Source organism: Schistocerca piceifrons, chromosome 3 (assembly GCF_021461385.2).
Source record: "Schistocerca piceifrons isolate TAMUIC-IGC-003096 chromosome 3, iqSchPice1.1, whole genome shotgun sequence".
In the NCBI taxonomy this organism is placed as follows: domain Eukaryota; kingdom Metazoa; phylum Arthropoda; class Insecta; order Orthoptera; family Acrididae; genus Schistocerca; species Schistocerca piceifrons.
The window spans coordinates 682,410,582-682,424,159 of record NC_060140.1 but is presented as its reverse complement, the minus strand read 5'-3'; the positions used below and the strand labels follow the sequence as shown (position 1 = coordinate 682,424,159).

General features: G+C 40.2%; 1 protein-coding gene across 5 annotated transcripts in view; it reads left to right on the top strand.

The window, feature by feature from the left end:
* The window catches only part of LOC124787781, a 340,611-nt gene that overhangs the window by 114,906 nt on the left and 212,127 nt on the right, over positions 1-13,578 (top strand). For all 5 annotated transcript variants that reach the window (XR_007016010.1, XM_047254678.1, XM_047254679.1 and 2 more), the window contains one exon: positions 3,071-3,579. Coding sequence is in view for 4 of the 5 variants with exons in the window: in XM_047254678.1 (XP_047110634.1) it covers positions 3,071-3,579 (509 nt within the window). In the remaining variant the exon portion in view is untranslated. The remainder of the gene's footprint in view (positions 1-3,070; positions 3,580-13,578) is intronic.

Genomic DNA, 13,578 nt, shown 5'->3' with positions numbered 1-13,578 from the left:
GGCCATCATGGTCAGCTAGGCCTAACTTGACTACTCCAATTTCAACATTATTTTCATGGATATTACTTATTATATTGTCTAAGCATGCATTATATCTTGTAGGCTTATCATTTAGACAATAGGAATCAAAAGCTCTTAGGCTATCCAAGAATTCCAATATGATATGACTCTGTACCCTGATATCCATATTAATATCACCAAAAATTGGCATTTATATTTATGCTTAGTTAGTAAGACTAACAGTTTTTTTAAATTTACTATAAATTCATATTCACTAGAAGATGGTGTGCGATATACAGGTGCAACAATAATATTATGTTTAGGCATATGTACAACTCTAGCCTCAAAGGTGGTGTCTGTACACAGGTCTGTGACATCAATAGTAAAGTATTGTAGATTTAGTCCATTCTTAATATATATTGCAACACCCCCATGTCCAATTGTTGATCTGCAGTAACTACTGGCTTAGGAGTAACCAAATGGAATATTGAGGCCAATTTCTGATGAATATAGCCAGTGCTCATTTACACTAAGTATACCACAATTGGAAGTTTCTAACCAGTACTTCAATTCTCCCAACTTCTTTCTTAAAGACTGTATATTAATGTGTAAGAACAGAAGACTATTTTTCCTAACCCTGGGCAGTAAAGAAGAGGGTTCAGATTGTCTTCTTAAGGGCACTTCTATACAGCTGATATCTTGAGTTGTTTGTAAGTCTACTGCTGGTAGCCAGGCCCCATTTTGACAATGTTCAGATACATCTAGTTTTCTGGGCTCAGAGTGAAAGGTTTGAAGATTATTTTGATCCTGCTGGAACATATCTGTTAATATTTTGCCAGACAGACCAGCAAGCTTTACAGGTTTCCACGGTCCAATGGTGTTACTGTAAAGGTGGCCATTTCTCTACTCACAGTTTTGGTAATCAGTTTCGAGATTTATCTTCTTCCTTGGTTGTTGAGGTGGAATCCTTGTCATGTATAGCACTCCCTGTCAAACTCACTAGCTTTAATGATTGAGGTATTTTTGAATTTCGAACACAGGTGATATAGCTGTTTGTTTACTTCCAGTACCTTGCTGTTTACACAGGATCGTTTTGCAAGATCATATCTAAATGGAACATCGACAACAAACACTTTTTTCGATGTGATACTTGTAATGTGCTTCTTAAACCTTTTATTAAGTTCGTGCTGTTGTTTTTCGCTATGTCATTTGTTCCAGTCATAATTACGACATCAGCTTCAGAAGCCTTTTTGTTAGTGTTTTGCAAGACATCCTTGGCTTCTGCTGAAGGATACACATAACCCAGACACTCGAGATTTACATTTTCATTAAGGTAACTTGAAACATTATGACCTTGGCTATCACTCAATTTTACAGGTTTTACGTACTAAATTTTGACCATCACACTGTTTCACTCCTGTTTGAATTTTTTTTTAAGTATTTAAGATCAGTCATAGATAAAGCAGGTAGCAAACTTCAGCTTTATAGTAGAATATTAGGGAAATGCAATTAGTTTATAAAGGAGATTGATTACAAATCACTCATGTGACCCATCTTAGAATATTACTTGTGTGGGCCCCTTACCAATTAGGACTAGCAGGGGATATTGAGAAGGGCAGTGGGAATGTCGCAGGCTTGTGTGAATGGTCACCAGTTTGTTGTGTGAATGGTCACAGGTTTGTTTGATCCATGGAAGAGGGTCATGTATTTTGAAAGAACTGAACTGGCAGACTCGTTAAGAGTCCTGAGAAAGTCTTCTAACAGTATTTCAAGAACTGCTTTCAACAGATTGCTCCCATACGGGTTGTGATGACAAGATTAAATTCATTACAGAACACTCAGAGGCTTTTCAACAATCATTCTTCCTGTGCTCCATGTGGGAATGGAACAGAAAAATACTCAAATATATATGGTACACTGCTCTTCACAGTGGTTCACGGAGTTTTGTTGTAGAATATCCTACCCCAACAGTCATATCCTACCCTATCAGAGACAGGATCATGTATGAAAGCAGTCATATTGTATACCAACTCAGCTGTGACTTCGGAACAAATTTTTATGTAAACTTGACAATTTAATAATAACCAATCTAAAACTACAACAAAGAGCAAAATTGACTATCCAGTGGTGGAACATGCTGCTGAGTGCAACAGGCTTGACTTCTTGGTCATTGCACAACCTGTGGCATCTGGATCCCCCCCCCCCCCCCCCCACCTCACCCCTTTGCCATTTTTCGTAGAATATATAGCTGGCAGTTGTCATTACAGTTCCTCCTTTAGTCCTACAGCCCTCCTCATCTCCGTCCCCCAGTTCCACATCCACCTGCACCATCACCCTAGTGTCTCCTATTTCACTCTGTTGATCTAGTGTGTACACCCCTACCCCCCAAACACTCGTCCACTAAATCATGCATCACATGCAACTTCCCCTGACTGCTCATGGGTGTGTCTTCTGTTTCTGCATACCTATTTCTTTCCATTGTTACCTTTTCCACTCACCCCCTTTTACCCTCACTGCTCTCCTCACCCTCTCCATCCAACAAAATTCCTCACGCCAGTTGGGCTGCTGCCCTAGGGTAATGTAATTAATTGGGTCAATGTAGCTGTGCATGTTTGAGTCCATGGGTCTGTGTTTTTCATCAGCTTTGGAGGAAAACATTGAAAGCTATGGAGAACATTGTCCGAAAACGCAACATCGTTTCCAGTCTTGATCTATGTGCATGTTGTCTATTCAGTGCCTTACCTATATGGCTAGTGGTTATCTTTATGTAGACTCTAAAAAAAGCTTGATTTCTTTTGTTGCCAGATTTTGTGTTAGTTCATTTTAAACTCGTTTAACTGACTTAGTTGCCAGTTATTACTTTTAGTTTCACAGATTTGCTTGTTTATCATTTAATTCTTGTACATAAATATTTAGATCAGATTGTAGATGATATGAAAATTCCAAGAATTAATGATTACATTTCTTTTTGACTGTTTTACATTTATGTTTTAAGTTGGCCACTTCATTGTAATCACTTCAATTTTAATTTTTTAATTTTATTTTTTTATTTTTTCTGTCTGTTAATCAGGAGAACCACGAGATTTTCAGTGGAAGGGAAATGACAATGCAGCTATTTTAGACAACTGTTCTTCCATCCAAAAGCCCCCTGGACAATCATCACAGGAAAGTAGTTGTGAGGAATTCACAAACAAAACTCAAAAGAGAAATTCATTGCTTGCCAACAATAAGTTCACAGAAAGAGTTCTTGGACTTGATTCTAATAATGCTGTAGTTGAAAAACGTGATACTAAAAATACAGGAAACCGGCCATGTTTAGAAGAAGAAAGAACTAACTGTGGAATCCCTAAAAGAAATGAACCAGAATGTAGCAACACAGCTACAACTACAAATAAACATTTTCTGGCAACTAAAAGAAGTTTCGATATTGTTAATGATAGTGAAGACTCAAGCGATGAAGATAATGGCATTGTCAACTTGGGGACAAATTGCCAAGATGCAAAAATCAATGATAATCAGTATGGAAATAAGGAGCAATCGGTTGTCGTGAGAAGAAATAATACACCTCAAGCATTGGTGGTAAGTTTTATTGGCAGCGGCGGCAATGGTGGTGGTGGTGGTGGTGGTGGAGGAGGAGGAAGAGGAGGAGGAGGAGGAGGAGGAGGAGGAGATGAGCATCATTAATATTGATATTACATCTGAAAAATTTGATTTTTTAGCATGTAATCTTCTTAAAATGTTTTTGTGGTTTTGAAAATGATGTTGCATGCACATTTCAGGTTAGTCTTGAGTTTAACATATGTCATTTAGTAGTTCAATAAAAATACCTTTGTTTCCTTCAGCATTTATTTCATGGCTTACAAAGTGTCATATAAAAGTAGGTATGCAGCTGTTCTCACTGTTTGGCATACTCTCCCAGAAGATTATCCATATAATGATCCCTCAGATCTCGTTTTGACTTCTTTGCCATGGTCGTGACTCAGGCAAAATAAGTCCGTTGTCTAGTAAGTAGGAAACTTGGTGCCACGTGCTCTGATTAGCTGTGGGATTGCCCCGTTGGCATGCGCCGGTTGATGGGCAGCGCTGTGGTTGTCGGTTCGCACATACAAACATCCCTCGCCCCGTCACTGCCCCACAAGATACACGCAAGTGTCGAATAGGTCTTGCTGTTTGTCTCCACCTCACGTCAGAGGCATTCACACGTAAGCTTTGCTTCAGAGCGCACACGTGTCACCTACAATTTAGTCATGCAGTATGCATGGCGGCACAGTATTCATTTTGATGAACAATGAGATATGGTTTTTGTTTAAGGACTAGCCGATGCTAATGTGCATGAAGCTAGATAGATGTATGAGGAATGGTACCCTGTACGACACCACCCACACCTGCAAACATTTACAGCAGTTTACCAGCAACTTGGTGAAACAGGCTCATTAGCGGGATATCATGGTGATGCTGGAAGACCTCGAACATGATGCGATGCTGCATTTGAAGAGACTGTTCTTGAGCGCTTCAAGGAAGCACCTACTACAAGTACTCGGCAGTTGGACATGACATGGGGTTCACTCATTGGTTAGGCTGGAAGGTTTTGAGTGGTGATGGCCAGCATCCATTTAGTTTCCACCCTGTCCAAGACCTAAATCCTGTGGTGGACTATGATCACAGACTGGGGTTTTGCTGGTGGTTTCTGCAACGTGTTGCATGAGATCCCCACCATTGTGTTGTATACCGACGAGTGCACCTTCCATCAGGATGGCCTTTACAACACTCGAAACGTTCATTACTGGGCAAGGGAAAATCCTCATGTCATGTGCGGCCAAGGGAAAATCCTCATGTCATTTGCATCCACGGACACCAGGAACGATTTTCGTTCAACATTTGGGCAGGCGTTGTGAGTGACCATCTGATTGGGCTGGTCTGTCTACTTCCTTGGCTTACCGGGGACAATTAGCTTCACTTTTTGCAAGAAACTCTACCCGGCATGCTGGAAGATGTTCCCCTGAACATACGGCTACGCATGTGGTTGCAGCATGATGGGGCGCCTGCACACAACAGTCATGCTGTGCATGGATATTTAAATGAACTCTTTGATGGCCAGGTAATTGGCAGAGATGCTCTTAGGACATGGCCCCTGCGATCACCAGACCTCATGCCACTGGACTCTTTCCTGTGGGGATTCTTCAAGGTTCTAGTTCACCCACTCAGACACGAACCACCTAGAAACGAAGAGGAATTAATGGATGACATTCAAAATGCCGCCAATCAAATCAGGACAATGGCAGGAATCTTTGAAAGAGTTCGGCAAAACACGGTTCGACGTTACCTAGCTTGTGTCGCTTCAGAGGGTCGCCAGTTTGTGCACCTGCTTTAAGTAAACAATGTTCTAGCTACAAAAAAGGTCCTCTTCAGGGCCGACACATAAAAGACTTTCCGTAGGTGAACTAACAGCTGTTGATGGGTTTGTTCCTGGTACGTCTTATCATGAAACTACAATGGATGTGTCGGGACCTTGGTGGATTTGCGCCAAGGCCATCGAGCATGCGGGCCGTTTTGGATAGATTATGATCTCTGGCAGGCAAAGCATTCGCGGTCAGGCATTGTCCAAAACATCTGGCAACAGGCTGATCCTGCGGCCAATCGGAGCATGTGGCACCAAGTTTCCATAGTTTAAAAACAGTGCGTTGTTGACATACACAACATTAGTACTTGTTTCCTGCTGGTGTCAGCTATCTTTTTGAAGTGTGTGTTTTTTGTATATAACCGAAGCTACTTCCGTACTTCATTATTTTTGTCTCCTTTGTCACATTCGACAGGTTCAGTGCGTAGTCCAGTTCCTTGCAGCAATTATTATTAGAGCTTGGTAGTTGTTGTAATATAGTGGCTGCTTTTCTGTCCCACATAAGCTGAGAGCAATCATCAAATGAAGTATTTTGTGTGCAAATGTAGCTTATTTGACTATAAGAATTCATTTTATTGAAGGTAAGAACATATACCCCATTGAAGGTTTCAAACAACTCTGATCCAGTTCTAATGAAGATTATTTCATTCAAAACATTCTTTTTGCATCATCCTTCATTGAATACTGAGGGACATGGCAAAGGATACTTCATCTCCTCAAATAATTGTGTACATGGGAGAAACTGCCCTTAATGTAAGTTCCTTAGTAGGAAGTCCAATGCAGATTACAAATATTTTCTTTTCAGTTGTTATGCGTGAAACTAGATATCAATTTAATCAGTGCTAATTGCAAAAGTAGAAGTGATAAGAACTATGCCCTTAATATTGATTTCAACAGTTCATCAGGTCTCAGTGAAGATGTGGCACACAGTACCTGGCCTTGCCTTCAAATTCAAGAATATTGACAGTTCAGGGGGTGGTCAAAGAGTACATTGTCTGTCTACTGCAAAGAAATCTTGAATCAAGACTGAATTACTGTGATTTCTAATGGTTCCACATATTTATCAGCTGACTGGCTGACTATATCGCTAGAATTTGAGCATATTTTTGTAACTCACCACAGGGAAAGGATTTCAAAGTGCAAAAAGGTGATGGAAGTGCTCATACAGTCTCAATTTGATAAAACTGACAGAAGCAGTCATGCGTTGTAAGTGACGACCAGGACTTTCATTTTACTTAGACGTCCAAATCAGTTGACTAAATGGGTGAGTATTAAGAAGAATACAGCAAGAAGAAACTATCTCTGCATTGTGCCTCATTTAGCATCCACAGTCAAACATCTTACCTTAATATTGCTTAAACCAAAGCTTTTCTCTTTTTTTCCGTAGCATATCAGATGTGAAACATTAAGGGCTTGTCACATCTAAAAACTGTGCACTGACTTAGACTGCCTATGTGTTAACTTTTTTGCTGGAACCAGTAGGGACCTATGGCTATTGGAGTAGATACCAATACCTTTATTCATGCCTTCAAGAAAAATATCGTACCAAAAAAAGTTCAAGGTTATGATATATTGGCAGCTTGTTAAATCCTTTGTTCCTCAGTCTGTGAGGTGTTCCAAATGCATAAGATTTGATGTGTGTCATCCTGCAGCACCATGATTCTGTCTGATGTAACTGTAGAAGGGCAATGCACAAAGTAATGCATGTGAATGGCCTGAGACGATACTCACCTTACGTGCAGACCTGCCCTGCATTCAAAAAAGAAAAACGCAGAATATAAAATTCTCAAATGCCTGCCATGTCAAGACATTAGAAATAAATATGAAAGACTTCACCCAGAAAAGCTTTGTGGAAGTGGTAATTGTACCTCTACCAGCTACAACTTTGACAAAACACCAATTCTCTCCACAGATAGACTGTCCAGCTGAGGGAGAAGACATCTGCTCTCTCTCTTTCATATTATTTGCTTTAGTGGAATCCTTTCTACACATAGCTTACATCCGAAGATATAACAGGCCTAGTGAGGCAATCCGCACCCCCACAACTTCCATGGGATAATACAAATAAGTCTAAAGAGGCCAAACAGTAGAAAAATTAATTGCATAACTTCTTCATTGCCCACCAAATACTGGAGTTAAAATTTATTTCAGCACAGCTCCTGTAGATACTCTACCCTAGAGCTCACAACTTTTATTCCAACTGTCACTTGCTTATTTCACACAGTCACGATTATCTCTGCATCAGTGACTGTCTCTCAGAAAAGCTGATTGGTCAGTTTTTGGCACCAAGTAGTAAAGATGATGTCAACATAGTGTCCAAAGTAATTTTATTTTAAAATAATAAATCCTATGCTGTGTGAATTGTTTCAGCTGTATACATCAGCATTTTCACACTAGAGCATATTAAGATTTTGTCTTACTGAGCAAGTTGTTACCTTTTTGAAGATTTATTCGTGAATAGGTATTTCACAAAATTATTCGATGGTTCCATCTGATTTATAGACTGTGCTTAATTATGACATATGACAAGGACTAATGTGAAGTTCATGGAGTCCTAAAAACCAGTGACATATGGCGCCTGTGCAAACTAGAATAAGCCAGATTGGGAATCGGCATCCAATATGTACGGCTACCACCAGTTGTCAGGATATCTCAGAAGTACAAGCGATTTTCTCAAATATGAGACATGTAAGTACAATTGATTCTCATAGAGTTAAAACTTCAGTGTATAAATACACGTCCTTCAACACCGTTTATTAAATTTTATCCTAGCAGACACAACCGTTTCCACTGATTCTCTATTAGCAATAGAAGAATTTTTTAGAAAAGCCCTGGGGCTCTTGTCTTACTACGTGTTTGATTCAGTTGTAATATAATTTGGCGAAAATGCTTTTATGATGAAGCTTGGGTTGTGTATCATTGCTTAACACAAGAAAAACAATGTTCAATATGCCATGTCTTATTACGGATATCCTCCACCAAAAAAATAAGACATATCTTGTGTAATCCGAGGTGCTGCTTCTTGATGTTGCCACAGGTTTATCTTGATGTTACTACATCACCACGTGGGAATCATGTAATGGCATAAATAAGTTTCAGTACTTCTTGTTCACAAAGAATTTTATTTTGCACGCTAGATGTTCAGCGGCAAACATACAAATTCTGACTACATGCTGTTAATACAAAAATTCGGATGTTAAACAATTACTGTTATTGTTACATATTGAATTTTGCATATTTAACAGTTAAAGTTTTTACATACATCTTCCCAAATTACAGTGAAGATTACATGGAATAACAGTGAATAATTTCGTACAAAGACAGGAAAGAATCTGTTTCTGTTAAGACTATAAATTACATGTTTTAACATTGCAACAATATATTTTATTAATTTGCATATATTATTTTACTAACTTAAAGTAAAATCATCCTATCATTTTCAGGTGAACAGAGCAATTAGTTTTAATGAATGAAAGTCCTAGATTCAATTAATTAAATTTTGTACAAGTAAAATTTTACATTTGCCTATAGTTGTAATTACAGTTCTATTAACTAACACAAATTAGAACATGAACATGTTTGATTCTGTCTGAAAAATCATCATGTCATATTTCTGTTAGGAGAATGAAAAATTTCTGACATAAAATACATAAAAACAGCTGTTTCTCGGTGACTTGAAATATCGGAACTTTAATCGTTAATTACTCCATAATTATAATACCAATTTTATTCCTATCGTGTACCTGTAGTTTGTATTGTGTGTAAATTATGATGGTACATTGGTTTTTAATTCAATATCTTTTCTTCACCCTATGTACTGGTGAGGCCCAACATAAACAATGTCAAAACAATAGTTTAAAGTAGTGTAAATTACTAAGTTGCTGCACGAAGAATCTTCGGCGTATTCGAATCCAGATAACCAGAAACATGTTTCCTTCATTCTGTAACCAGAAACATGTTTCCTTCATTCTGTATATTGATGGGACACAATGTAGACAAAGTCAAAGCAACAGTTTAAATTGGTGTAAATTACTAATATTACATATATACCCTCTTTGGGAGAGTGGAGATGAGACTGGAATAGGATACAGGATCGCAAAAGGGGTTGTAGTATTACACAGCCAATGGAAGCCGCAGTGTACACTTCATTATTTTGTAACACATCCACAGAAATGGAAGCATCTCAGCCATGGGAATTAACTGCACATTCTCGAAGTCTTTTAATTTGGTATGGTGAGAAGGGGCATTTCCTCCAAATGGCCAAAGAGTTGCATTATTTCAGCCTTGAGGTCAGCAAAGGTTCCTCATTTTTTTAACAACTACACCAGGAAATCTGTCTGGAATGGAATTTGCAAACTGTTCGAAAGAATGATGAACTGCTAAATTTACAAATTCAGGCAATATTTATTCCAGTATCAACACAGTTTTTAACTATCTTATACTCTTTATATATCCAATTAAAATGCATCCATGCACCAGTCCATTATTTAATATTTTGTAATTGCTGTCAGTGGCATCATGTATGTGGTGAGCTGTGCAGTTTGTCCATTGCTGTGTGTTGATGACTTCTCTTTACACTGCAGCTCCACATTACTGGTATAACAAAATGTCAGCTCTAGGGAGGTGTTCGAAGGGCTCAAGAGTGGATGCTGAACGGTGGCATCCAGTTCTATACAAATACCCCCACTACCAATGTGGAGACCCATTGCATGGCCTCACCCATTCAACCTGTGAGTGGACGGATGGCTGCTTCTCCACTCGTTCAGCAGGGTCCAAGCAGGCACATGGGGGAAGGGTTTACTAGTTATCGGAAGTACCAATGCTAGGTGTGTTATGGAGCCCCTTAGGTAGACAGCAATCAGGGTCGGAAAGAAAGCCAATATGCACTTAATACATCTGCCAGGAGACCTCATCCGAGATGTTGGACGGCCTTGCCTGTGGCTGTTGAGCATGCAGGGTGCAGTCATCTGCAAGTTGTGCCTCACATTGGCACAAACGATGCGAGATGTGTGGGCTCTGAAGCCATCCTCAGCTCATACTGGTGGCTGGCAGAGGTAGTGAAGACTGCTGGCATCGCTTGTGAGGTACAAGCAGACATCACAATTTGCAGCATTGCTCCCAGAGTTGATCAGGGTCTTTTGGTTTGGAACTAAGTGGAAGGTCTCAACCAATTCTTCATCAACTTTGTAATGGTCTTGACTGCAGATTTCTAGATCTGCGTTATCATGTGGGGATTTGTAGGACTCCCCCTTGATAGGTCAGGGGTGCACTACACAAAGGAAGAAGCTACTCAGGTACCAGAGTACTTGTGGAGTGCACATGAAGGTTTTTTAGGCTAGACGGTACTTTGAGGTGCTCACTCGTTCGTCCTCTGTTAGAATATTGCTACGCAGTGTGATTGACGGAGGACATCGCAAGGGTGCAAAAAAGGGCAGCTCGTTTTGTATTATCACGTAATAGGGGAGAGAGTGTGCCAGATATGATACGCGAGTTGGGATGGAAGTCATTAAAGCAAAGACGTTTCTCGTCGCGGCGAGATCTATTTACGAAATTTCAGTCACCAACTTTCTCTTCCGAATGCGAAAATATTCTGTTGAGCCCAACCTACATAGGTAGGAATGATCATCAAAATAAAATAAGAGAAATCAGTGCTCAAACAGAAAGGTTTAGGTGTTCGTTTTTCCCGTGCGCTGTTCGGGAGTGGAATGGTAGAGAGATAGTATGATTGTGGTTCCATGAACCTTCTGCCAAGCACTTAAATGTGAATTGCAGAGTAATCATGTAGATGTAGATGTACGAGGGCGGTTCAGAAAGTAACCTCCGATTGGTCACAGTGCGGGTTGTGGGGGGAGTAGCGACGCCATCTGTGCGTTCACGCACTCAACAGGTCAGTCGGCATCAAGCCGTGGTCGAGTGAACGTCGTACCTGCGCTAGTTTAGTTTTTGTGGCAGTTTGAAATGTGTGCTGCAGTAGAAAACCCCGCCAAATGTGAAGTGCGTGCTGTCATAAGGTTTTTACAGCCAAAGGATATTCTGCAGCAGCTATTCATCGTGAGCTTTGTGCCGTGTACGGACCAAGAGTTATGAGTGAAGGAGTTGTCCGTGAATGGGTACGTTTATTTAAAAGTGGACGAGAAAACGTTCATGATGAAGAGAGGAGTGGTAGACCATCATTGGTGACTGACGAATTCGTTCAGACAGTTGATGCAAAAGTTCGTGAAAATCGACGTTTCTCAATGTCGGAGTTGTCTATTGGTTTTCCACAGATTTCTAAGACTCTCTTGTACGAGATAGTGACAGCAAGATTGGGTTACCGTAAGTTCTGTGCATGATGGGTGCCCAAAATTCTTACCGACCACCACAAAACTCAAAGAATGGCCTCTGCATTAGACTTTCTGTCACGTTATGAGGACGAAGGAGAACCATTGTTAAACAGAATCGTGACCGGTGACGAAACCTGGATTAAGTACGTGAACCCGGAGACAAAAGAACAATCAAAGATGTGGGCACATTCAAATTCGCCTACCAAACCAAGAAAAGCCTCGCAAGATTTTTCTGCCAGAAAACTGATGGCAACGGTGTTTTGGGATGCCAAAGGGGTGTTGTTGGTTGAATTCATGGAACGTGGTACGACCATTAATCAAGACGTGTACTGTGAAACAATAAAAAAGTTACGACGGGCTATACAGAACAAACGCCGTGGTATGCTGACTTCCGGTATCGTTTTTTTGCACGATAACGCCCGTCCTCACTCTGCTCGCAGAACAACGGCCCTTCTTGAGTCCTTCAAGTGGGACGTTATCAACCATCCACCTTACAGCCCAGACCTGGCGCCAAGTGATTATCACCTCTTCATGCATTTGAAGAAATGGCTCGGGTCACAGCGGTTTGATGACGACGAAGAGCTCAAAGATGCGGTCACAGGATGGCTCCAGGCACAAGCGGGTGATTTTTATGCAGAAGGAATTTCAAAGCTTGTGAAGAGATACGATAAGTGCCTCAATCGCTATGGAGACTATGTAGAAAAATAGTGCAAAGATGTAGTTGTAAGATGTATATATTAAAATATTTTTATTTAACTTGGTGTATTTTTTTAAATCAACCGGAGGTTACTTTCTGAACGGCCCTCGTAGATGTAGATGCTCTATGGCCACTTGCAGTAAATACACAGCAAGGGAAGTCAGACAGACTTCTGAATAAAGACACTTCAACTGTCACAATATCAGCATACTGTCGAAGTGTTTAATACAGTTCCCGAATTTACTGCCCTCTGGGAAAATTCTCACCCTCAAATTCTTCATGGATTGAGAGTTGTCTGAAACCCGAGGTGGAAAGCTCTGAGATATTTAGCAAGATATGGAACATATATCGCAAAGATAGATTAGAGGCCATAGGTGGGGGAGTGTTCATTGCAGTTGACAAAAATGTTGTCTCTATTGAGGTGACAGTGAAGTTATCTGGTTGCATATAACAGGTGTAGGTGAAACCAAGTTAATTGTTGGATGTTTTTACCAGCCACCTGATTCTGCTGTGACAGTTCTAGAGTCATTCAAAGAAAATCTTCAGTCACTATTGCGTAAATACTGACTTCATGCAAGACTAGTTGGAGGTGGCTTTAACCTACCGAGTATAGGTTGGGATCACTGTGGATTCATTGTGGGGGTACAGACAGGCGGTCAAGCAAAATACTTTTGAACATGTTTTCTGAAATCTATTTTGAGCAGCTAACTCGGCAGCCCACTCGTATTGGAAATATCTTAGATCTAGTAGCTATAAATAGGACAGATCTTATCGACAGTGTCAGTATAGAAACAGGAATTAGCGAACTTGATATCATAATAGCAACTATGATTACGAAAGTTAATAAATCAGGCTAGGAGAGAATTTTTGCTAGATAGAGCAGAGGAGCAGTTGTTAGCATCCGACTTAGAGAGTGAATTGACATCACATAGTTCCAGTAAGGTAGATGTAGAGGAATTATGGGCAAAGTTTAAGCAGATTGTAAATCGTAGTCTGGAGAGTTAACTGCCTAGTAAGTGGATAAAGAAGGGAAAGGAACCACCATGGTTTAATAACGAAATCGGAAGATGCTGAGGAAACAGAGGCTGTTGCACTCTCGTTTCTAAAGATAATGCCCAAATGTTGGCAAGCGAAGCTTAGTAGAGATTAATGCTTTTGTG